This window comes from Mastomys coucha, unplaced genomic scaffold (assembly GCF_008632895.1).
Source record: "Mastomys coucha isolate ucsf_1 unplaced genomic scaffold, UCSF_Mcou_1 pScaffold9, whole genome shotgun sequence".
Taxonomy (NCBI): domain Eukaryota; kingdom Metazoa; phylum Chordata; class Mammalia; order Rodentia; family Muridae; genus Mastomys; species Mastomys coucha.
This window is the reverse complement of record NW_022196915.1, coordinates 42295341-42320112: the sequence shown is the minus strand read 5'-3', so window position 1 is coordinate 42320112 and position 24772 is coordinate 42295341. Positions and strand designations below refer to the sequence as shown.

The 24772-nt window shown below is 50.4% G+C and overlaps 3 protein-coding genes across 7 annotated transcripts in view; 2 read left to right on the top strand and 1 right to left on the bottom strand.

Annotated features, from left to right (window-relative positions):
• Positions 1-1118: 1118 nt before the first annotated feature.
• Ripk3 (receptor interacting serine/threonine kinase 3) lies at positions 1119-4914 on the top strand. Its single transcript, XM_031361396.1, has 10 exons — positions 1119-1301; positions 1530-1673; positions 1776-2085; positions 2471-2622; positions 2745-2791; positions 2977-3144; positions 3251-3318; positions 3544-3885; positions 3992-4052; positions 4548-4914. The coding sequence occupies exons 1-10, from the start codon at positions 1282-1284 to the stop codon at positions 4676-4678; spliced, it is 1443 nt and encodes a 480-aa protein (XP_031217256.1). The 5' UTR covers positions 1119-1281; the 3' UTR covers positions 4679-4914.
• Positions 4915-5849: 935 nt separating this feature from the next.
• On the top strand, positions 5850-21545 carry Adcy4 (adenylate cyclase 4). Of its 4 annotated transcripts, none has more exons than XM_031360951.1 (26): positions 5850-5962; positions 6210-6400; positions 7855-8052; positions 8155-8316; positions 8911-9060; positions 10077-10225; positions 10303-10414; positions 11062-11189; positions 11322-11480; positions 11710-11842; positions 12022-12195; positions 15001-15035; positions 15148-15234; positions 15408-15477; positions 15930-16027; positions 16726-16810; positions 16921-17058; positions 17763-17873; positions 18118-18302; positions 18507-18591; positions 19141-19299; positions 20139-20285; positions 20546-20653; positions 20773-20887; positions 21174-21298; positions 21383-21529. In XM_031360951.1, exons 2-26 carry the CDS (start codon positions 6242-6244, stop codon positions 21527-21529), a joined length of 3219 nt encoding a protein of 1072 aa, XP_031216811.1. In that variant the 5' UTR covers positions 5850-5962; positions 6210-6241. The 4 variants fall into 4 exon arrangements, with proteins under 4 accessions (XP_031216811.1, XP_031216809.1, XP_031216812.1 ...); XM_031360949.1 differs by having other exon boundaries at positions 5878-6028; XM_031360952.1 differs by lacking the exon at positions 5850-5962 and having other exon boundaries at positions 6242-6400; positions 21383-21545.
• Positions 21546-22360: 815 nt separating this feature from the next.
• Positions 22361-24772, bottom strand: part of Ltb4r (leukotriene B4 receptor) — an 8523-nt gene continuing 6111 nt past the window's right edge. Inside the window, exons 1-2 of one of the 2 annotated variants that reach the window (XM_031360956.1) lie at positions 24265-24766; positions 22361-23619 (exon numbers count right to left, since the gene is read on the bottom strand). In XM_031360956.1, coding sequence (XP_031216816.1) covers positions 22555-23619; positions 24265-24300 — 1101 coding nt within the window. In that variant the 5' untranslated portion in view covers positions 24301-24766 and the 3' untranslated portion in view covers positions 22361-22554. Of the gene's footprint in view, positions 23620-24264; positions 24767-24772 lie in introns of those variants that run through there. The other variant, XM_031360957.1, reaches the window with a different exon arrangement.

Sequence of the window (24772 nt, the reverse complement as noted above, 5' to 3'; positions counted from 1 at the left end):
TGCCAGTGTTCCTACATTAAGATTATGAGAGACAGGAGAATACTGGGACATTTACAGGCTATATAGCATTATGCACACAGCAGAGAAGAAAATAACCCTCTCTCAAACAAGGAGGGAGTTTAGGTTCAACACCCAAGGTTGTTCTCTGACCTACACACACACACACACACACACACACACAGCCATGACATGCACCTTTCCCCCACATACATGGACATGCACACACATAAATAAATTTTTAAAATAGATTTATTTTATTATATGTGAGTACACTGTAGCTATCTTCAGACATTCCAGAAGAGAGAGTCAGATCTCATTATGGATGGTTGTGAGCCACCATGTGGTTGCTGGGATTTGAACTCAGGACTTTCAGAAGAGCAGTCAGTTCTCTTAACTGCTGAGCCATCTCTCTAGCCCCAATAAACTTTAAGATAAATAAATAAGCTAAGCATAGTGGCGTACCCTTTAATCCCAACACATAGTTAGGAGGCAGAGGCAGATGGTTCTCTGTGAGTTTGAGTTAACCTTGTCTGTATAGTGAGTTCCAGACCAACCAGGGCTACATAGAGAGACCCTGTCTCAAAATAAAATAAAATAAAGTTTTTTAAATAAATAAATATAGACTAACTTGGTGGAACAGAACTCGGTTCTAAATTATTCCCATACTTACTTGGCCAGGCTATTTAAACTGTAAAAGTTTCCTATAGTCTATAGAAAAGGAAATACGGTTGATCTAAGATTAAAGAAGCTAGTGTGTGTACCTGGCCCAAGACAAACCTTACTAGGAGCATTACTCCGTGATCTTAGAAGAACTGAACCTGAGACTATAAAATCCTCCTATCTCCATCCTCCCTTCATCAAAATGTGGTTGGCAAGCGGTGGAGCTAAGGGGTCCAAGGTCCAAGAGAGATTGGCTGCCGTGGGGAGTCAATGGTTCCTGGATGGTGAGGACTCCTTTTGTGGCACACCCAGTGCCCAGTTACTCCTCAGGTGGAAGTAGTTTCGGGGCAAGTGCACAGGAAATAGCCCCAAGGTTTTGCCTGCTCCACCCCAGGGGGCGGGATTCAGAAATGCCCTCTTTAAAAGGGAAGTTGTTCAGTCACTCATTCAAAGTCCGGGGGAGCGACCTGGGAAGCGGAATTCGGGGCTTGAACCTCCGTGTCTTGACCAACTGTCCCCTTGCAGACCCTGCCCTCCTCTCAGTCCAAACTCTCAGCCATAGACATTGCGGTTCCAGCCCCAGCTGTGCACACGTATCTCCAGGAAGCCACTAGCTCCCCGATGTCTTCTGGCAAGTTATGGTGAGTGGGGAGTGAGCTGTGTCTCCGGCACATCCACACAAGTTGCCCGGGGACGCACTCAAAGGGCGCCTTTGCTGAGGCAGGGGACAAAGCTGGGGGCAAGGCGGGCAGCAGTGGGGAGACTAGACAGGCTGCCCGCGCTCAGTCACGGAATCGCGGAGCTTGGGAGACAGAGGGGATGCGCTGAGCTGGCGGTGGGCCCCCTACTGGACGAGAACCTTCTCTCAGGCCCATGGGTGCCTCGTCGGTCCCTCTGGTGAGCCATGAAGAACTGAAGAAGCTGGAGTTTGTGGGCAAAGGCGGGTTCGGAGTCGTGTTCCGGGCACACCACAGAACATGGAACCTTGATGTAGCAGTCAAAATCGTGAACTCGTGAGTGATCCCAGCTGTAGGCAGTGTGTGGTCAAGGAGCCTGAGTGGGGCAAGGTTGGGATCTTCCAGAGCGCAGTCCAATTTTGGGCCCCTTTCGTGTAGGAAGAAGATATCCAGGGAGATGAAGGCTATGGTGAATCTTCGTAATGAGAACGTTCTGCTCCTGTTGGGGGTCACTGAGTATCTCGAGTGGGACTACGTGTCCGGGCAAGCTCTGGTGACAAGATTCATGGAGAACGGTTCCCTCGCAGGGCTGCTGCAACCTACGTGCCCTCGGCCCTGGCCACTCCTCTGTCGCCTGCTCCAGGAAGTGGTGTTGGGAATGTGCTACCTACACAGCTTGAACCCTTCCCTCCTGCACCGGGACCTCAAGCCCTCCAACGTTCTGCTGGACTCAGAGCTCCACGCCCAGGTTAGTCCATCCACAACCTAGTGCAGGCTTGGGACCATGTGGAATACCCTTGCTTGGTCTGTCCCTCTGAATACAAGACTACACAGGTGACAAGACCCAACTAGGAGTTTTATCTCGAGTCACACTAGGCGATCCTCCTTACACACCAGAGGCCCTCCTTGACCCCCGGGGTCAGTTCCACAGGCCGAACCCACCCTCAGGTACCCAGGCTGATTTATCGCCGTCCTGCCCATCAGCAACGCAGATCTCCTGCTGCGGTCTCAATGACTCTCTACCTTTCCTCTGGCCCTCCATACCACCTTCCAAAGAGCTGAGACTCGGGGGAAAGCGGGGGAAAATCTCTGGTCCCCTTCACCCAACACCTTCCTTTTCCTTTCTTTTACAGCTAGCAGATTTTGGCCTGTCCACATTTCAGGGAGGGTCACAGTCGGGGTCAGGATCAGGATCCAGGGACTCGGGGGGCACTCTAGCTTACTTGGCCCCAGAGCTGTTGGATGATGTCAACGTGAAGGCTTCTAAAGCAAGTGATGTCTACAGGTAAACTATCCACTCCAAACACACTCCAAATTTCTACACCTATTCGGGCCCTTCTAAAGGGTATGATAGGGGAAAGAAGGTTTGCCCGAGGCCCTCTAAGCCTCCACTTTGTGTCTGTACAGCTTTGGAATCCTCATGTGGGCAGTGCTGGCTGGAAGAGATGCTGAGTGTAAGACTCCAAATGGACTCTCTTAGCTCAGGTGCCCCAGAGCACCTAAAATCCCTCAGAGCCCTCCCTTTCACCCTGACCTCCTAAGGCTGCCCTCTTCCTTGGATGACTCTCCCTGCTCCTGTCCATGATAAAATGGGGTATCTCCCCATTTCACAAATTCCTTGTGTTACCCCCAACTCCAGTGGTAGACAAGACTTCACTGATCCGTGGAGCCGTGTGTGACAGGCAGAGTCGTCCTCCACTGACAGAGCTGCCTCCAGAGAGCCCTGAGACTCCCGACCTGGAAAAACTGAAGGAGTTAATGAAGCATTGCTGGAGTTCTGAGTCCAAAGACAGGCCATCCTTCCAGGGTGAGTTAGCTATATCTCTGGCAACTAGGATAGGCTTGGGTCTTCAGCAGGGAACTTCCCCAAGGAAAGAAGTCTGACTCACACACAACTCGATGCTGTCTTTCAGACTGCGAACCACAAACCAATCACGTTTACAACCTGGTAAAGGACAAGGTAGATGCTGCTGTCTCTGAGGTGAGTTTCTAACACTGCCTTCCCACCTAGGAACTGTTCAGGGATGAGCACAAGTGGCTCCCTTAACCATCCAATTTATCTTCACTGGCTACCATTATTCAATCCTTGACCATCATTCCCATTCACCCAAACCTACTCCTTAGTCCCCAGAGACCAAGAAAATATTCACTGGGGCTTACTTCACCTGCCCCAGCTCCTGACAACAAGGTCCTCCTGTCTGCGCAGGTAAAGCAGTATCTGTCTCAGCACAGAAGCAGTGACAGAAAGTTGTCTGCCAGCGAGCCAAGCCAAAGAGACACAGAAACGGACTGCCCAAGAGAAACCATGATTTTTGAAATGCTGGACCACCTGCATTTGGAGAAGGCCCCCGGATCAGTTCCTGAAGAATGCATAAGCCTTTCTGAGAAGAGAGCAAAGGAAGCATCAGTTGGGCATGCCACAGCAGCAAGGACATCTTCTGACATGGTGGCTGGTACTCCTCAAATTCCACATACTTTACCCTCCAGAGGCACAACACTTAAGCCAGTCTCTACTGAGACTCCAGCCCCTGACCCCCAAAGGAATCAGGTGAGACACTGGCAAGACTAGAGCATGCCCTCTTACCAAGGAGAGCTCCACGGTGATGAGATTAGCCTCTTGAAGAGAAAGCCTGAGAACTCTGTGTTATTTGCAGGGAGACGGAAGACACGGCACTCACTTGTACCCTGGGGCCCCAGAGACAAATCCAATGACAGGTAGCCATTCTTTATCCTGTGTTGCTCTCCCTGCTCAGCTCTCCCATCCCCTTCTTCCTCAGCACCTCTGGAGATGGGAAGGAATGACTAGAGATCATCAAACCCAATCTACCTCGTTTAATATATGAGGGGAACTTAATATCCACTAGGAGGGGATCCCACTGAGGTCACACAACAAAAGTCGGAATCGGCTGTCTTTTCCCAGCACCAAGTCTGAGAGCCCCCACAGTCCCTTTATTGCTAAGGCAGTTCAGAGAGTCTCCCACCAAAGACACCCAAACAGCAGCCACTACCCCCTTTGAGCTTCTCCAAGACTAAATCTGAAGAGGCACAGCTCATACTGGGGCACAGTTGGCTAGCAGGCGAAGACCCTGCGTTTGCATTCCTCAGGGTGAACACAAGGTGTCGCTACCCCCACTGCTGAAAGTACTTGTTAACCTCATCTTTCTAACCTCTGAACCCTCTCACCACCACCTCCTCCGTTTCCTCTTAAAGGGCCACAGACTAATACCCTCAACCACTGTTCTGGAGTGCAGATTGGAAACAACAACACCATGACAATACAAACAAGAACTGCCTTTCCCAAGAAGGACCCAGCACAGTTCGGCAGGGGTAGGGACTGGTAGCCCTTCCACAAGTAGACTTAAGAGAATAACTGCAAGAGCCTGAACCTGGAAATGTACCATTCGGGCAGTCAGTATAATTAGCGCGGGAATAAAAGCATGTGCTAAGCAACCTGGACTGGCTAAGACCATCCTTGCCACTTTCTGCAGCTCACAACATTCTTTGAGGAAAGACCTGTGCCCAAACTGACCTTTGACCTATCTCCGAAAAGTCAATAAACATAACATGTCAACTATGAGTGAGTCTGAGGTGTCACTCCAAGGCATCAGGGATGGACAGCCTGGAACTGACTACCCTGGGGGTGAGGGTAGGGGGTTGTGAGGTTGGGGGAGAAGGAGATGGTGCTACAGGAAAAGGGGATCTGGGGATGAGATACAGGCAACCTCCTGGCTCGTAAGGTCAGGGTCCAGCTGGTGGCAGGAAGGAATCCGAGGCTCTGCTCTCTGATGCTCCAGTCTCAGGGCGGGGTGCTTCCTCCAGAGCTCAGGGCTGATACCACCCTAAGCCCAAACTGACAGGAGAGAAGTTAGAATTACACCGCTCCCCCTTTTCTCCTTGATTTTGAGCTCTGGGCTTTGGGAACCTGGTGAAGGAATGTGTCTCAGGAAATTCGAAGGCACCGCAGGCTCTCTTAGACCACCATACACCTGTTGCACAGACTTCATGCACCTTGCTTTCTTGTCAGGGCAGCGGTTATTTTGTTTGTTTGTTTGTTTTGATTTGATTTGATTCTTCGTATCCAAGAGTTGATAACTATATCCAACAAAGAGCTGGAAATGGCCAAATAGTTCACACTTAGCCACACTAGCGGGACCAAAAGTGAACAGGAAATGCCACTCCTGCCCTTGTCCACACCCCGGCCCCAGCTGGTACCAGGACCCCGCTCCTCCCAGCTTTCTCCCAGGCTTTCCTTAGCCTCCCCACTTCCAAATGTTGTAGCCTTATCTTGACACATCCCTTTGCTCCCTCTCCCACCCACCCCATTACCTCGTGTTTCCCCCACGGCCCACGTGCTCTTCTTCATTAAAGAAAGAGGGAAGGTGATGATTAGAGAACGCAATCTGGGCATGGGAAGCAGCCAGGGGAGTCCTGCTCCAGAACGGGAAGGGGCTGGACTGTATCTCGGGGAAGTGGGAGGGGGCCTTGGCGCCAAGAGGGAAGTGCCAGTCGCCCTGCAGGCCCTGAGCCATTAGCAAAGAAGCAAGGGTGAATGGCAGCCAGCCCAACCAGGTTCCCTCCTGGAGCCTAGCTTTGCTGCGAGAACTTCAGGAGCTTAACACAAAGCAGTGAGTTGATGGTAGAGGGAGAGTCTGAGGCCCCTTCTCTTCAGTTCCAGCCGGGACACTAGCACGGTATGGTTTGTGGGAAGGATAAAGAAGTCCTGTCACAGATGGGAGCCCTGTTAGAGAGCACCTAGCAGGGAACCCTATTGCTGCTGAAAGCTTAGTGGTTTGGACGAGAGTGGCTCCGGGAGGGGTGGAAAAGCGCGGTGGGTCAAGCCAGGTTATTAACTCGGCGCCCTGTGGTCCCCAGGGTAGGGGATCCGGGCTGGGGCGGGGGAGACCATGGCCCGCCTCTTCAGTCCCCGGCCTCCTCCCAGCGAAGACCTCTTCTACGAGACTTACTACAGCCTGAGTCAACAGTACCCACTGCTGATACTGCTTCTGGTCATTGTGCTCTGCGCGCTCGTGGCACTGCCCGCCGTCGCCTGGGCCAGCGGCAGGGTAAGATGGGCTTAGGTGTGGGAGCCTGCTCTACGCAGGGGCTGCCTCGGGCTGAGGGCATTTGAAGATCTGAGATGTGCGAGGTTTGTTAGTTACTAATGTCATTGCTGGGAAGTGAAAAAGACGCTTTGAACCTCGTCATGATTTGTGATTCTGGGGACATGTGAAGGAGCTCTCCACCCTCTAAGCTTAGTCTCTGGGTCTATACTAGGAGGTAAGTGGGTCCCGAATGCTTCTCGCTGTGTTCTATTGGTTCTAGAGTAAATCCAACACCGGATTTTCCATTTTTCCAGAGAGGAAACTCTACTCACGTCCCTGGGGAGATTCATTTCCTGACTTTTTTCTCTCCAGATTTGGGAATGTGGGGCTGCTAGCTGTGCCTACAGACTTCCAAAAGATAGTTTTTGTCTTCCTCCACCAATTTTTTTTTTTTTTCATTTTCATTCTGGACAAGAAAGGGGAAATATTCTGCTCTGGGTTTCCCTTTCACTCCTTGTAGGCAAGGTGGGGACAAATGACTGGGCACAGCTAATCTCCGTCTACCCCAAGTCCTGAAAGAGGAGGGGCGGGGGTAGGGTAGTACTGGGACTTACAGGCTAGAGGAAAGACAGCTACTCAGAACTCAATGCTGGGGGACAGAGGGGTTGGGGAAACTCAGGCTGCCCCCGTAGACATTTGTGAAGTTTAGCATCATGGCTTTGGAAGAAAGGAATTCTTTCTCCCAAGCGAATTAGTCATTTGGATGACGTTCACTCCGAGAGCCAAGCAGATGCTCCGCTTCTAACTGTGGGAACAGCCAGGCAAGTCTAGAATCTCAGTGCTCAAGAGATAGGGACAGGAGGACCAGGAGTTCAAATTCCTCAGCTACAAGTGAGTTGAAGGCCAGCCCAAGCTACATGAGCCCCTGCCTCAAAACTAAACAAACAAGCCAAGACACCTGAGATGCAGAAAGAGCTCGGGCTTGCAAACGGGCAAGAGGAACTGCGTCTGCTGGGTAGCTCTCCTTGGCCCCACCGCAAATGTTTGAGGTACTTTAGGTGGAGCCAGGTGACACTGCTTACCTTTGCAGATAAAACAGTAGGATTTTAGAAATTTCTTTTAGTTCAACCTAATGTGAAAAGCACATGTGTGTGTGTGTTTTCATTCACTTATCTAGTTGTGTGTGTGTGTGTGTGTGTGTGTGTGTGTGTGTGTGTGTGTGTGTGTGTAGGTCAAAAGACAACTCAAAGGCATGAGTTCTCATCTTTCACCATGTGGATTCTGGGAATTAAACTAGAACATGGGTTTGGTGGCGAGCACGGCTCCCCACTGTAGCATCTCACCAGCCCTATATTCTTTGTGCACATGTTTCAGACACTTTACAGTGCTGGTTTGAAAGACACTTGCTCCTTCTCACCTTGAGAGAACTCAACGTTTCTCCTCCCAGCCTGGCTTCAGACATCTTTTCTCCACAGGAGCTGACCTCAGACCCAAGCTTTCTGACCACTGTGCTGTGTGCTTTGGGTGGCTTCTCTCTGCTATTGGGGCTCGCTTCCCGGGAGCAGCAACTGCAGCGATGGACACGACCTCTTTCTGGCCTCATATGGGTTGCATTGCTGGCTCTGGGCTATGGATTCCTGTTCACTGGAGGTGTGGTGAGCGCCTGGGACCAGGTGAGGCGGCTCACAGCCAAGGGCTTGGGGGGGAAGGTGGACCTCAAAGTTAGACCCTGGGCCGCACATCCCGGGCCTTCAGCTCCCCACACCCTTCTCCAGGTGTCTTTTTTCCTTTTCATCATCTTCACCGTGTACGCCATGCTACCCTTGGGCATGCGAGATGCTGCTGCTGCGGGGGTCATCTCATCCCTCTCGCATCTGCTGGTCCTTGGACTGTACCTTGGGTGGCAGCCTGAGTCACAGAGGGCTCTACTACCACAGGTAAAAATGCAAGAGGTGCAAATAGTGTGCCCAGAGCTGCTCAGCTCCTTGATAACTATGTGAGCTGAGACTCCAAGGCATGGCTCTGCCCTCGCTGGATCCAAGCACAGATAATTCTCCCTATAGCGTCCTCTAGTGTCGCTGCTACAACAGTGCACCATGCCTGCCTTTGCCAGAAGAGGGCACTATAGCCATGGGGAAATCAGTCAAGATTCTCTCGCATGGAGCATTCATGGAAAACGTGAATCAGAACTCGAGTAGTTTCTTGCAACTGGAATGGGCTCGGGAGATGAATATGGTGGAATAGCGTTCTGGGCAGAGGAAATATACATACAAGATAGCTAAGCCTAAGCGGCCATGTTGGCCCCACAGCCAAGAGTCTACAGCAGAGAGCAGAGGTAGAAGGCGGATCAATTCTCCTGGATGGATGTCATAGAGTGGCTCTGATTGTTCTGAGATACCTAGGTCCTTAACTGTAGATCCAGGCTCTCCTCGTCCTGTTTTTGGAACCAACGTCAACTACACAGATAGACTCCCCGAACCCACTAGGGTGGGGAGAGCGGTACACTTTCTAAGCCTGGCCTTTGCCCGCAGTTGGCAGCAAACGCGGTGTTGTTCCTGTGTGGGAACGTGGTGGGGGCGTACCACAAGGCCCTGATGGAGCGAGCATTGCGGGCCACGTTCCGGGAGGCTCTCAGCTCTCTGCACTCACGCCGGAGGTTGGACACTGAGAAAAAGCACCAGGTCAGTAGGACCTAAGAGGCAAGAAGGGACGACAGCTCAGAAAGAACAGCTTTTTAGCACCTTCATTCTGAGTGGCTCTGGGTAATTCATTTGCCTTCCTCAAGTATTTTCCTCTTTTATACGAACTGTGACTGTTGCCTGCCCATGGAAGATTGTTGCTAGGTACCAGTTGAGATAGCTGAGGGTAAAGCCCTGGCTGCACAAGCCTGGCAAGGTGAGTTCAGTTCCTAGAACCTAAATAAAGGTAGATGGAGACACGGGACTCTGCAAAGCTGACCTCTGACCTCCACCCATACACTGTGGCACATATGCCTACATATACATACACTGTGCAATAATGATGAAATTGAATCTTAGCTAGGTGTAGTGGTGTGCACCTTTCTTTTCTTTTCTTTTTTCTTTTTTATAGAATAGAGTTTATTTAGGGCATGGGGAGGGGAGTTTAGAGGGTAGTAGAAGTAAAGGAAGGCAGAGAGAAGGAGAGGAGAGAAGTAGAGGCCAGCCATGACCATGTGGAGAGAGGAGGAAGGAAAGGGGAAGGGAAGAGCCCAAGCCCAAGAGGGCAAGAGAGAAGCAAGAGAGAAGCAAGAGAGAAGCAAGCAGTAAGAGCAGTGTGCACCTTTCATATCAGCTCTTGGGAGACAAAGACAGACATATCTCTGTGATAGTCTGAGGCTACCCAGGTTTTAGATAGTAAATTCCAGGCCATCCAGGGATGCACAGTAAGATATTGTCTCAAAATGATGACAACGATGATGATGACAATGATGAAGATGATGATGATGAAAGTTATTATATTAAAGGAAAATTTCAAATTTAGGTATTGGTTTTAGTCTCTAAAAGTGACCAGGACAGATTGGGGTGCTGGAGTCCTGCTTGGTGGACTGGAAGGGTTCAGGGAGCTACTAGTAGGTAGCATGTCATATGTGGGAGCCTGAGTAATTTGATGGGCTAAGGTTCTTGGTTATAGGGCACAGCAGGGTAGGAGGGGTGTCATCTATGGGGGCCTTCTCCAGGAGCACCTCCTCTTGTCCATCCTTCCTGCCTACCTGGCCCAAGAGATGAAAGCAGAGATCATGACGCGGCTGCAGGCTGGACAGCGCTCACGGCCAGAAAACACAAACAACTTTCACAGCCTGTATGTCAAGAGGCACCAAGGAGTGAGGTATGAGGAAAGCCAGTTGTGGGGGAGGGACCCTGGGCTGCCGCCCTGGCCCTGTTAACATAGCTCACCCTGTACAGCGTGCTGTATGCGGACATCGTGGGCTTCACGCGGCTGGCCAGCGAGTGTTCCCCTAAGGAGCTGGTACTCATGCTCAATGAGCTCTTTGGCAAGTTCGACCAAATTGCCAAGGTCAGAGGGGTCTCCCTCTCCACCCAGGGGCCCTGAAATACCATGTGCTGGGGAGCCTCTCGCCAAGAAAACACACATCTTCTAAGAAGTCTTACACTGGAGCCAGGCCAAGCTCCCAAATAATACCATAGAAGCAGGAACCGCTCACAAACACTCGCACTCAGGAAACTGCCACCATCCCCAAGAGACCTCTCCACATCTGACACCCTAAACACAACACCTCCACATTTGTGCAGAGATTTCCAGACAGTCTTACCTGGGAGGCCTTTCCACGAGAAACTTCTGATCCCTATAACACAGCTTAGCACCTAATCAGACATGGTGGATGGATCCATCCTAGCTTGGGCTTGTCTCTTTGCCCCTGATCCTGATCCTATTATCATGTGCTGATATTAATGCACCGTACATATACCCAAACTGGGGAGAATCACAGACACTCCGGCCTTTGATTATTCCTTCTGATGAAGATATTGCCCGAGAGACCTCAGTCAGCCCCATATCAAGGGACACCATAGATCTGACCTAGACACTCCAAACCTCAGAAGTTCTTCAGGAATGCCACAGTTGTTCCCCAACTTCCCCCAACTCCCTCCTACCCCTCTGGCCTCTAACCAGGTTCCTCTACACACCCACACACATACTCCCAGGAGCACGAATGCATGCGGATCAAGATCCTGGGAGACTGTTACTACTGTGTCTCTGGGCTGCCCTTCTCGCTGCCTGACCATGCTATCAATTGCGTGCGCATGGGACTAGACATGTGCCGGGCTATCAGGTCAGCTTGGGTGTGTGAGCAGGAGAAACTGAGAGCAATGGGTGTTGGAGGGAGTGTGGGAGGCAGGGTGGCAGTCCTCCTTGAGAAGCAGAGAATCTTGGCAGCACTAAGCTTGTCCCACACTCTGCTCAGGAAACTTCGGGTAGCCACCGGTGTGGATATCAACATGCGTGTGGGCGTGCACTCAGGCAGCGTTCTCTGTGGAGTCATCGGGCTACAGAAGTGGCAGTATGATGTCTGGTCCCATGATGTCACATTGGCCAACCACATGGAAGCAGGTGGTGTGCCAGGGTAAGTCTAGGAGCCTGGAACAGCTACAGCAAATGGCCAGTTGAATCTGTCACATGGTGCTATCCTGTTCACAATCTCTTAAGACAAGTGCAAGGAAATTCTGAGATGTTGGGAAGTGCTCTCTGTAACATGGGTCCTTTCTTGAAGACACAGCTCTGGGAATGGTCTTTGAAAGAAACTAAAGGTTTAGAGGCCGTTCCTCCTGACTCTCACTGTTCCTTCCTTCCAGACGAGTACACATCACTGGGGCCACGCTGGCCCTGCTGGCAGGAGCTTATGCTGTGGAAAGGGCAGACATGGAACACCGAGACCCATACCTTCGGGAGCTAGGCGAACCTACATACCTGGTCATTGATCCTCGGGTAAAAGCTTATCTTGGACCTCACAGATTAGACCAAGCAAGCCGCCTAGTTGACAAAACCAGTCTTTCCTTTTATGCCAGAAGCTGAGTTGCTGTGTTGTGATGTGGGTGGAGCAGGCCTATAAGGATGTGGGAGAGTGAGGAAATATCTCCTTTTGACTCAGACTTCTCATGTCCCAGGCTGAGGAGGAAGACGAGAAGGCCACCGCAAAAGGGTTGTTGTCTTCTCTGGAGGGGCACACGATGCGTCCGTCTCTACTGATGACTCGTTATCTGGAGTCTTGGGGTGCAGCCAAGCCTTTCGCCCACCTAAGCCACGTCGACAGTCCTGTTTCCACCTCCACGCCACTCCCGGTGTGTGCACCTCCATTATATGCCCCACGCTTAGGGGAAAACAGCCTCCACTGTCCCGAGGCTCCACCCATAGCCTCCCCTCACCCATAGTGAATCATTTGGTAATGTGTGGCATTCCTGAACTGCCTGGTTGCCCCAGTCAGTGGTTCAAGCTTTCCCTTGCCCTCCCTTCCAGTTCACCTCAGAGAAATGCAAGCTCCTGTAGACACCATGCCCACTGCACCTCGACCGCCCCTTCCTGTCACCCAAAGGAAATAGCTACCCATACCCCACTTCCTTCTGATTTCAATACTTCTATCCCATCAGCAAATGGCTCTGTTAAGGTCCACTGCTACAGTTTCTTTTCTTTCTTTCTTTCTTTTTTTTTTTTTTAAAGATTTATTCATTATTTTATGTATGTGAGTACACTGTAGCTGTACAGATGGTTATGAGCCTTCATGTGGTTGTTGGGAATTGAATTTAGGACTTCTGCTTGCTCCAGTCAACCCCTCTTACTCCTGCCCAAAGATTTATTTATTATTATAAGTACACTGTAGCTGTCTTCAGACACTCCAGAAGAGGGCATCAGATCTCATTACGGGTAGTTGTGAGCCACCATGTGGTTGCTGGGATTTAAACTCAGGATCTTCAGAAGAGCAGTCAATGCTTTTACCCTCTGAACCATCTCTCCAGCCCTGCTACAATTTCCTATTCTTTTTAATCCTTCCCAAAGTTGAGTTTGTGGGCTATCTGGGTTATGCCTTGACTTTTTATCACTTACACATGAAGCAAATGAGGTGACAGAAAAGAGTTGCTCCTGGCCTTCAAGAAGAAAGGCATCGTGAGCACATGAAGCAGTGGCAGAGAAAAAGGAGTTGGCTTGCAGCTTATCTGGATGAAGCTAGGGCAGGGCCTCTGGCTGTAGAACCTATTTATAAGACTTGGGGGTAATCTGTGATCCACCCATAGTGAAAGCTGTTGAATATTTCCCACCCACAGCTTCTCAGGGTTGGTGCTCAGTACAGGGCCAGGCCATGTTCCCTGTTCTTTCTCCTCCCAAACCTGCTCCATCCATACTCAAGCCACCTTTCTGAAGCTCTTCCGGAACATTCTCTCCCAGAACGACCTGGTTGGGTTTTTGAGGTATCTGCAGAGATTTCTACATTCCATCTCTTCTCCTTCCTTTGCCACCCAGTAGAAACAATTCTCCATATCAGTAAACAGCGGCTTCTCCGGGGGCACTGGCAGCAGTAGCTCTAGGAAGGACTTATGCTAAACATCAGTCTAGTGAAAGAAGAGGTCATAGGGGTTAAACAAGCAGGAGGAAGAGGAAGGAAGACTCCAAGAGCCCACACCCTGTTGCAGAATGAGGCCTCCAAGGTGCCAAGGGAGTAGTGTGTGGAGTTGGCCACAAGCCATAGGCCCACAAGACAACCTTACATGCCATTTCAGCAATAAAAAGACCCACCAGAGGGTTGTTGTGGATGCTAAGAAGTGTCATGGTTGTGGGACAAGCACAGCTTGTTTGAACATGTCTCAAAATTGAAGCAGAGCTTCGTCAATCCAGAAACTGGCCTCTGAAGATTCAGGAAGTCAGTCAAATATTAACAATTCCAAAAATGACCGTTGTATCTCTTTCCCTCCCTGTCTCATGTATCCTAAGCTAGCTTTGAGCTCACTATGTAGCCAAGGGTGTCCTTGGAGTCTCTGATCTTCCTACCTCCACCTCCAAGTGAGAGATCATAGGTGTGGACCACTACACCTAGTTTGATGTGCTCCTGAGGTTCACATGCGGGACACTAGGCAAACATCTGCTTACTCCTAACAGCATGCATCTTTAGAGGGAGAGCAGTATTTGTGCTGAAATGTTCCGTCCAAACACTGTTCCTGTCACTGTTTTGTTGTTTGAGATGAGACCTCACAATGTAGCCCAACTGGAAGCAACTATCCTGCCTCAGGCCTCCTGGGTGCTGGAATTATATGATCCCACACCAACCTGACCCTTGCATTTTTTGAATGCTTGAATGTCAGACACTAGTATAATTCTTGAGAAGACAGAAGTGGATAGATATTGTTTGCCTACTTCCATGTAACGTATAGACATAAAGGAATAGGTTCACAAAAGCTAAGCCTGTGCATGTATGCATGCCTAGGCTCCATATCTAGCATCTGCCATCCCCGCTCAGTGGAGGGTAGGAAAGGGTGGTTAACATCTCCTTGTACCGCTCAGTGGATGCTCTTGTATGCCTGGCTATTTTTATATCTTTGCATATATTGTGTGTTCCTTCTGGCCAAAGAATGGCTTTATGACTGTAATCAAGCTGATTTCCCTTCCATTTCTTTCTTCGCCATACCTTGTCATCTACCTTGACCAGCTGTCAGCTCAGCCTAGCTGACCTCACAAAAGGTCAGAGAGGGGTCAATATTTTCTGTATAGTCATTTCAATTCAAGGCAGTGAATTTTTTTAGCATTCAAGGATGATGAGAAAGTCCCTGCCCTTAGAATCTGCAGTCTTCAGGGAGACACAGAACTAAAAGCCACCCAAATCTAGAGAAGAGAAAGAGTTCCCCCACTAAGTGATGTTTTCCCAAGAGGAAATAAAGGCTTTAAAGATGCTGGAAGTCTAGAGAGTTACGAAGAAATAGGGTTTGAAATGCTCCTTGCTGGGTAAGTGGATTTAGTATACGATGAGATGGAGGCCATTAGAAGCAGAAGAAACAAATGCATACTGTCAAGAACATACATAGAAAATGTGATCAGGTTTACAATCTGTCTTGATGAAGGTGGAATTCTCACCATACACCCACCATGTGTTCTTTCCACAGGAGAAAGCCTTCAGCCCCCAGTGGAGCCTGGACCGGTGAGGAGCCCTCATCTTTGACAGTGGGGCACACTGGGGGAGTCCTCCCTAGAGGACTGCTTTGTTTTGTCTGGGCACTTTTGAGATAACAGGCTTGGCTGTCACTGTGCAGGAGTCGCACCCCCCGTGGACTAGATGATGAACTGGACACTGGTGATGCCAAGTTCTTCCAGGTCATCGAACAACTCAACTCTCAGAAGTATGAAAGACAGAAGGCTGGAAGCCCAATGGTGGTGTGGTGGAGGAGGGTGGGTGCTCCCTGAGGGTCTAGGAAGATGAGGCGCTGTCCTAGAGAAAAACCTTCCCAAGGACCTCCATCTGTCCTGCCCTGCACTATCCTGCCTGATGCTCACACTCCCTTCCTCACACCAGACAGTGGAAGCAGTCGAAGGACTTCAACCTCTTGACACTGTACTTCAGAGAGAAGGAGATGGAGAAACAGGTGGGCTGGAGAGAGGAGCATCAAAAGACTTCCCAGCCTTGCCCCTGCCCCTGGGAAGGTTTAGGACTTCTAGCCCTACTTGCCTTCCCCAGGGTCTGCATAGTTTTGGACACTAGAATGAGGGGATTGTACCTCTTGTAGGAAAGTCCTGCCAGGTACGTGTTATAGGCCTGTACTTAGGTGGCAAGGGCAGAAGGATCAAGAGTTCAAGGTCATCCTGAGCTACACAGGGTGTCTGAGGCCAACCCAGGTTACATGACAAAAAAAAAAAATGTCATCTATAGAATGAGTTATTTGGGTAGGTAATAAAGGGAGTGGGGACATCTTGAAGAAAACTGGCAAGACTACATAGATGAATTGGAGGGTGGAGAGTGAAGCTGGGGACCCACCCCTAGGGCCTGGGGTTGATACCTTCCCAGCCATGCTCAATAGAAATACCCTTTTGCCTCCAGTATCGGCTCTCTGCACTCCCTGCCTTCAAATACTATGCGGCCTGCACCTTTCTGGTTTTTCTGTCCAACTTCACTATCCAAATGCTGGTGACCACCAGGTGAGATAACCTCAGGCAGCAGTGGCGCTGCCTCTTCTGTGTAGAACCCTTTGCCCTCCCTGACCCATGACCCACACTTTCTTCCTTTGGCACCTTCCCCTGCACTTCAGACACTCACCCACATCCTCTGGAGAATAGGTAATAATCGCAGTCCTCATCTTAATGCACACCCTGGGGCTGGGGCCAGGGCTGGGGCCCGGGCTGTCACTGGGTGCATCCACTTCATGAGGCCTTGGGTTCAGTCCTTGAACAACAAAAGCACATCCTAACCACTTTCCGTCCCTTATATCTTTAGACAGTAACAGCATCCCCCGTGAACTGTGTTCTTATCAAGAAACTCAAATCTCACAGCAAATGACTGAGATCTAAGATAAGCCACTGCTTTGAAGAGTAAGGTCTCATACAGCACTCAGAGGGTGAAAGGGCTTCAGCCCAGAGGTTGATCTGATTCAGCGATGGCCGCTCTTGTGAACCCTCTGCCTCCTTCAGTGTTGTCCAGACTCTGTCAGTTCCTATTCCACTGAAATACTGCTCTAGACTGCTCAGTTCCCAGAACATCTTGGACCTCACCAGTGGCTAGTCTGGATACCTGAGACTACTTCCTCCCCTAACCCCTATCTCCCAACCAGATGGCAGGCACAGCCCTCACAGCAGAGCCCATTCTGGCAGCTCAAAGCCTCCCTCTTGTCTTCTCTCAGGCCCCCAGCTCTGGTCATCACCTACAGCATCACCTTCCTTCTCTTCCTTCTCCTCCTCTTCGTCTGCTTTTCAGAGCACCTGACGGTAAAGGGATGTGGGGAGAGAGGGAGTGACAAGCTGGAGCCCTGGCCCTGACCTGGCCTGAAGAAGGAACCCCAGGCCCCACAGCCATGACACCTCTTCTCCTTCCACAGAAGTGTGTCCAGAAAGGTCCCAAGATGTTGCACTGGCTGCCTGCACTGTCTGTCCTGGTGGCCACACGTCCAGGATTGCGAGTAGCCCTGGGCACGGCCACTATCCTCCTGGTGTTCACTATGGCCATTGCCAGCCTGGTGAGGACAAAGGGAGTCCTTTCTATCCCTATCAGGGCATACTGGACCTGCTGGGGTTGAAAGGGAATCCCTGGATATAGAATGACAGCTGATCTAAGACCAAAGGATGCTGGGAGGAGTGAGAGAGAGAGAGAGAGAGAGTGTGTGTGTGTGTGTGTGTGTGTGTGTGTGTGTGTGTTCTGCCCTCCAGGAATAATCACTGTTAACACTTAGTTGAATGTCCTTTCTATCTTTTCTGCCTCTGTAGGCATACACATATTCTTAACTTACTTGGCTAAGTTTACAGAATTTATAATTTGTTCCCCTGGCCAAATTACAGAAAGAAGGGAAGAAAGAAAGAAAGAAAGAAAGAAAGAAAGAAAGAAAGAAAGAAAGAAAGAAAGGAAGGAAGGAAGGAAGGAAGGAAGAAAGAAAGAAAGGAAGGAAGGAAGAAAGGAATAAAGGAATGAAGAAATGAAGGTGGCCTAGATTGGTTAAATAGCAAGCTGACAGTGGTTTGATGACATCCTAGTATTCATGAAAATTCTCACAATCCCTCTTGCCAGTAAGGACCCATCTGAAGTTTTCTTTACCAGTCAGGAGTAGCAGAATATGTCCCTTTTTAGGAGGCTGGCTTTAATCCACCCCTAGCTCAGGTACAACCCAGCTGAAGCTTCCTCTGTGCCCACGGCATTTACTGCCCTTCAGCTCATCTCCTTCCATAGCTCTTCTTACCAGTGTCATCAGACTGCCTTTTCCTGGCTCCCAATGTGTCATTTGTGGCTTTCAATGATTCCTGGGAGCTTCCAAGATCCCTGCCTCTCATCAGCATTCCAGTGAGTGTTTTTGTACAGCCCTGGGTCTTCTTGCCCATATCCTTCTTCATAAGTTCCCAAACTCATAAGCTAAAGAACACTCCATCCAAAAGACATTAGCCCTATCTAGTGTCTGTTTCTGTGAATGACAGCCCTATTTGCCCAAGAAACCCTGTGTCCTGGGAGAATGGGGACCCTAGGCACTTTCCCAGTACATCTAGGGGATGTGCCTACTTCTGACCCTCTTTCCTGCTCGGCCCCACAGTACTCCATGCACTGCTGCGTGTTGGGTTTTCTCTCGTGCTCCCTTTTTCTGCACATGAGCTTCGAACTGAAGCTGCTGCTGCTCCTGCTGTGGCTGGTGGCGTCTTGCTCCCTGTTTCTGCACTCCCACGCCTGGCTGTCCGACTGCCTCATTACCCGCCTTTATCAAAGCCCTTCGGACTCCAGGTATGTACAATCACAGGATACACATGCTCTAGCCTTCGGGAATGTGGCTAAGATAGGACACAGCAAACTGTCCTTACCTCACAGGCCTGAGCCACCCACAAAGTGAAGGGAGGAGGGTTGCAAAGGCTCTGTGGGCACTGGGGACAGGAAGGAGGTCATCAGGAAGGGACAGAGCAAGTGACAAAGCTGACTCTGATCTCTCAGGCCAGGGGTACTGAAGGAACCCAAACTGATGGGAGCTATCTACTTCTTCATCTTCTTCTTCACGCTCCTGGTCCTGGCTCGGCAGGTACATGTTTCTACTCTGTCTTCCAGGGCCTCCCTGTGAATGGCTGAGTCTGGGACCCCCATATTGGTAACTTGTCTTCCTCATCTCAGGGCTGAGCCCAAGTAAAATATCCACTGGAAATGTCCAAGAGAGAGCTCCCACTCTATTTCTTACTTTGCCACTCTAAATACCTCAAGTTCTTACCATCATGCTTCTCCCCTCTCTTCTCTCTTACCCCCAGATCTAAGAAAAAACATGGTTACCAAAAAAAAAAAAAAAATCTGATGCTGGTTCTGTAGAACCTAATTTAAAATAGACCTTAAAAGCCATCTCTTTTGACCGGGCGGTGGTGACACATGCCTTTAATCCCAGCACCTGGGAGGCAGAGGCAGGCAGATTTCTGAGTTCAAGGTCAGCCTGGTCTACATAGTGAGTTCCAGGACAACCAAGACAAAAAAACCACAAAAAAAAAAAAAAAAAAAAAAAAAAAAGCCATCTCTTTCCAGGACAGTTGTACCTCAAACCTTATTTCTAAGCTGGGATATGGGGGCCACTTCTCTACTACCCTAGAATGAGTATTACTGCCGCCTGGACTTCCTGTGGAAAAAGAAACTGAGGAAGGAGCGAGAGGAGACTGAGACAATGGAGAACCTGACCCGACTCCTTCTGGAGAATGTACTCCCTGCACACGTGGCCCCCCAGTTCATTGGCCAGAACCGGCGCAATGAGGTGACTCCCAGCCCCACACTCCAGAGTCCCAGATGCCACTGGGACTAAGCTTGAATGAAACTCTTGGGTCTTACTCATCCTTCCTGGGGTTCCCGAAGAGTGGGTCAGGTAGACTCCCAAGCCCCTGTCCTGTCAGAGTAGAATCTTGGACTTCATCCTTGGTGACCACAAAATCTGTGCTTCAAGTTTTTGTTTAGAAGGAGCAACTTTTGGGCTAATACCTCAGTGGTAGAGCTTGCCTACCATGCAGGAGGTCCATGGCAGGGAAAAACAGACGGGGCAGGGAGGAGGAAAAGAGGAAGAGGAAGAAGAGGAGGAAAAAAACGCAAACACGCATCTTTCCAAGTCATGACCATGCCATCCTTTCAGAAGCCTAGTCAAATAGTGATGGAATTGCCTGAAGAACAGCTCACCCAACCCTCCAGCTCTGCACTACTCAATACAGTGGTTGTTAGTCATATGTGGCCATGCATATGTGACCTAAATTTCAATTGATTACAATAAAAATTCAGTTCTTTGGGGCTGAATGGGTAAACCCTGGCAACGTGGAACACACATAAAGGTGAAGAGAATTAACTCCTGAAAGTTGTCCTCTGAGCTCTACACACAAGCTGTGGCATTCAGATAGACAGACAGACAGACAGACAGACACACACACACACACGCATGCAATTAACTTAATTAAAAAAAAAATCATTCCAAAACAAGTAAATGGGGCCATTTTGCTACCTCCTCTTCACACTTCCTCTCCAGTTCAGCTCTCTTCAAACGTATTCCCCTGGGTAAGGCATGAGGCTGCTGGCCCAGGAGCTAAGTCCCCATCTCCTCCTGTTTTGTAGGACCTCTACCACCAGTCATATGAATGTGTTTGTGTCCTCTTTGCATCAGTCCCAGACTTTAAGGAATTCTACTCCGAATCCAATATCAACCACGAGGGGCTGGAATGTCTGCGGCTGCTCAATGAAATCATTGCTGACTTTGATGAGGTCCAATCTCCCGTCAGCTCTTCCTCTCACTTCGCTCTCCTGACCATGAGGCCTAACCTACTCCCCCGACATCTCTGACCCTCCCTATCCTCTGATGCACGAGCTCTATCCCTCCGTTGCTCATTACCAACCATCTCCTTCCCACCATCATCTCCAGCCCTACAAGCCTGGTCCTTTAGCCTCCAAAGGCCTGCACAGGCTTTTGGAGAAAGGATGGGGCAAGCAAGAGAGACAGGATACACGGCCTCTTTTCTCTACAGCTGCTCTCCAAGCCAAAGTTCAGTGGCGTAGAGAAGATCAAAACTATCGGCAGCACCTACATGGCAGCCACAGGCTTAAACGCCACCTCTGGACAAGATACACAACAGGTATAGTCTCCTTTTCCAATCAACCCTATTATAGGCTTCCATTGGTGTGCTTATTCATAAGTTGGACTTTTTTTCTGTGCCCCCATTGGCCCCTCATGGTGGGTGAACCCAATTACCAGGATGCTGAGAGAAGTTGCAGCCACCTGGGCACCATGGTGGAATTTGCAGTGGCCCTGGGGTCTAAGCTGGGCGTCATCAACAAGCACTCATTCAACAACTTCCGCCTTCGTGTGGGTGAGGCACCTCCTTTGCTGGGTCAATATGGTACCCATACTCTACAGCTGCTCTCCCCTCTCCAAGTCCCTCATCAGCTGTTCTCCAGCTCATCCTTGGACACTCCCTCTTTAGACTTACTCCTTTGGCTGAAGTGTAAAGCTGCTAGTCCAAGAGCAAAGAGAGTCACCCTTTCCTTCCCTAATCCATTCTCCTCCAACCCCAAAGACTCTCTTATAAAACCTTTCCATTTTCCCTGACCTTCTTCTCCAGTGTGCCTCCCCATCAAAGCCCGATTTTTTATCAGGGTTGAACCACGGACCTGTAGTGGCCGGGGTGATTGGGGCGCAGAAGCCACAATACGACATCTGGGGGAACACAGTGAATGTGGCCAGCCGCATGGAGAGCACGGGAGTTCTTGGCAAGATCCAAGTGAGAATCACATTGGAGGCATGGATAAGGGAGGGGACAAGGATAAAGCCACTCTACACCCCCCTACCCCTCTTCCAACTGCAGGTGACTGAGGAGACAGCGAGAGCCCTGCAATCCCTGGGTTACACATGCTACAGCAGAGGCATCATCAAGGTCAAAGGCAAAGGGCAACTCTGTACCTATTTCCTGAACACAGACCTGACACGAACTGGATCTCCCTCAGCATCCTAGACACTTGAGCTCCTCTCTTCTTTTTTTTTTTTCTTTTCTTTTTTTTTTTTTTGGGGGGGGGGTTTTCGAGACAGGGTTTCTCTGTATAGCCCTGGCTGTCCTGGAACTCACTCTGTAGACCAGGCTGGCCTTGAACTCAGAAATCTGCCTGTCTCTGTCTCCCAAGTGCTGGGATTAAAGATGTGAGCCACTACCGCCCGCCTGAGCTCCTCTCTTCTAAGATCCTCAAATAAAATGTCTCTGGGTATCTGAAGCCTATGGGTGTGGCACCTTTTCTTCCCAAGCTGTCTTCTTGGGCCTCTCTTTCTGGGGGATCTTGTTTTGCTAGGGTTTGCTTCTGAGAGATGGCAGACACTGATGCCCAGAATAGCATCTGATGACCCGAGTCCCCAGTGAGACTTCCTTGGCAGATGGGGAGAAGAAAAACCATCTCCCAGGACTCCGCTGAGAGGATGAAGGCCACTGGCAGGAAGTTAGATTTGAATCGTCAAGGATACTCACCATGAACGCCCCCAGCAAAGACATTTCACAAGAGCTGGGTTTTCTCAGAAGCTCCCTGAGTCATGACTCTGGAGTGATGATCTCACACAGCGAATTCTTGTAACAAACTCCTTTAGGAGTCAGCAGTGTGTTTCTCTAAGAGGGATGTAGGTGACCTAGTTCGGAATTTGGAACATAGGGCTATATCTGCCCATGTGTCCCTTCCAAAATTGTAAATTACAGGGAAATAAGAAACTGTTGAGAGGGACTCCACCAGAGTGGTCCCTCTCTGGGACCAATAACAGCCCCCCTCCAGTGCCCCCACAATACACACCTTATTCACAGGCTTAATCGATTTCAGACTTTAGTTTTAATCGTAAAGCTGCCTGCGGAAGCCAGGCCAGAGCATGCTATCTCTCTGCCCTGACTTGCCCTACCCCTCCCTCTTTTCCGCTTAAGCCCAGTCCCCAACACGTTCTCCTTCTGGTACAGAAGTGGGTCAGGCCAGAGTTAATGAGTTCTGTCATAACCCAGCCTACTGCAGTTCACTTCGAAGACTCCGGAAGGGTGGAGGAAGTCATGAAGCTGTCGGTGGGGCCTGGTTCAGGACAGACAGGTGTGTCTTTCGGGGCCTGGACCAGAGTGCCCCCGCGGCGGGTGCTGGACATCTCGGAGCCAGTGCCCTCCAGCAGCTTGACAACGAAGCCCACGCCCGCCGAACGCAGCAGGCCGCCGCCCGCGCACGCGTACAGCACCGGGTTCACACTGCTGCTCAGGAAGGCCAGTGCTATGAGCACGTAGCGGGCCATCTTCAGACGCAGCCCGGCAGGGCTGTCCTTGCCCCAGCCTACCAGCGTGCGGCCGGCTTCCACCAGGTTCACCAGGTGGTAAGGCAACCAGAAGGCGGCGAAGGCCAGGATAATGAGCACTACCAGGCGACCGGTGCGGCGACTGCGACGGAAGCGCCGAGCCTGCAGCCTGCGCCCGATGTCGGAGTAGCTGGCTACCACTGCCAAGAAGGGCAGCAGGAAGCCCGTGATGGCTTCGAAGAGCAGATGGAAGGCTTTATGCCCGTCGCTGGGATACCTCGAGTCGCAGATCAGAGTCCTGTTGTTCCATTTTACTGTACGGTACACAAGGACCGGTATGGCCAGCAGAAAAGACACCACCCAGATGCCTGCCAGCACCCATCGGGCAAAGGCCTTAGTGCGAACCTTTTGGGACACAAAGGGGCGGGCCACTGCCAGTGAGCGGTCCAGACTCATGATGGTGATAAGCAGGACGCTGGCATACATGCTTACTCCACAGACATAGTGGCACAGGCGGCAACCGGTCACTCTAAAACTCCAGGTCCCCCGAGCCAAAAAGTGTAGGAAAAAGGGAGCAGTGAGCAACACGGCCAAGTCGGCCAGGGCTAAGTTCAGCACCAGCAGGGCAGTGACAGAGCGTTTCTGCATCCTTTTCAGGATGCTCCATACTACAAAGCTATTGCCTGGAAGCCCCACAGCCAGGGCCACAGACAGTAGGACAATGGGCAACAGAGACAGGGACATGCCACCAGGAGAAGAAGGTGCTGCAGGAGATGTAGTGTTTGCAGCCATCAAAAGGACCTAGAGAGTGAAAGTGGACACACCCATAAGGGGAAAGCTAAAGGATTCTTGACCCCCACACCCCCTATCACATTAGTATGAGTACCCTGGTCTCCAAAGTCAGAAGTTTCAGAGGCATCTTCAAAATATATCACCCCCTCACTGTCAACCTTAAAACTGTGTCTTAAAGGCACCTGGTTGAATAGAAAGGCTAATTTCCTAACCATGCTGTGGGGCCCCTTCTTTGCCACAGACCAGTTGCAAAATGTACAGCAACAGCAGTATTTCCAAAACCCTTCACGCTCGCTCCCTTGAGAGCCTGGAACCCAGCCCCAGATGGGGAAGACTTTCCGCAGAGCTGTGCACGCCTCGAAAGGCTAACTCCTCTGTCTCCCAAGAGGCCACTGTCCACTTTCTCCAGTCACCTACCCACCCTCTTGAGAGCTGACCATGGCCCTGAGAACCAGAAAACCATCTGTTTACAGTGGTAGGGCTTGCTTTGGGGATTCTGTCTCACCATCTCTCCAAGAGATACTTGCCCCCCTACACACACACACACACACACACACACACACACACACACACAACACACTGACACTCACATACATAAACACACACACCATACTGACACACACACACACACCTTCCCATTCCTAGGATACTTACGGGGTTTTCCCGATGCTGATCAGAAGGTAATGCCATATCTAGTTGTTGGATATATGATCCTTGAGTCTGTCTTAGTGCTAGGGTCTTGGTCCCACTTCTAGGTCTGTCAGCTGAATCAGCCAGAGAGGAAGTACCACAGAGCAGAGTAAAGAGGGCAGGGGCGGGGGAGCATCTTCCTGAGGGTGAGACTGTAAACCCCCACACCTCCCTTCATCACCGTTAGGGAGGGACAGTCTGTGTACCAGAGCAGTCCAGAGGGGAGGAAGACTCTTTGGGTGGGGCTAAGTGAGTGGTAGCCAGGCAAGGGCAGTGAGGCAGGAAAGAGGAGTGCCAGGAGTGACTTGGCTTGGGGGTGTGGTCTAATAGTACAGGTCTAGACTGGAGGAATGAACAAAGTTTACGGATTGTATCATAGGAGAAGGAAGCAAGGGAGAAGGTTCAGACTAAGACTGTTAATTAAATATATATGTATACATACACACACACACACACATATGTATATATATAT

What these genes read in the sequence shown, in the direction of transcription:
- Adcy4 (XM_031360952.1), top strand. Translation starts at nt 6,242, where the DNA reads ATGGCCCGCCTCTTCAGTCCCCGGCCTCCTCCCAGCGAAGACCTCTTC. An exon ending in CTATGGCCATTGCCAGCCTG is followed by an intron (nt 17,059 to 17,762) that starts GTGAGGACAAAG and finishes CTCCTTCCATAG; the next exon opens with CTCTTCTTACCAGTGTCATC. An exon ending in TCATTGCTGACTTTGATGAG is followed by an intron (nt 20,286 to 20,545) that starts GTCCAATCTCCC and finishes TTTTCTCTACAG; the next exon opens with CTGCTCTCCAAGCCAAAGTT.
- Ripk3 (XM_031361396.1), top strand. Translation starts at nt 1,282, where the DNA reads ATGTCTTCTGGCAAGTTATG. An exon ending in CTGACCCCCAAAGGAATCAG is followed by an intron (nt 3,886 to 3,991) that starts GTGAGACACTGG and finishes TGTTATTTGCAG; the next exon opens with GGAGACGGAAGACACGGCAC. An exon ending in AGAGACAAATCCAATGACAG is followed by an intron (nt 4,053 to 4,547) that starts GTAGCCATTCTT and finishes TTCCTCTTAAAG; the next exon opens with GGCCACAGACTAATACCCTC.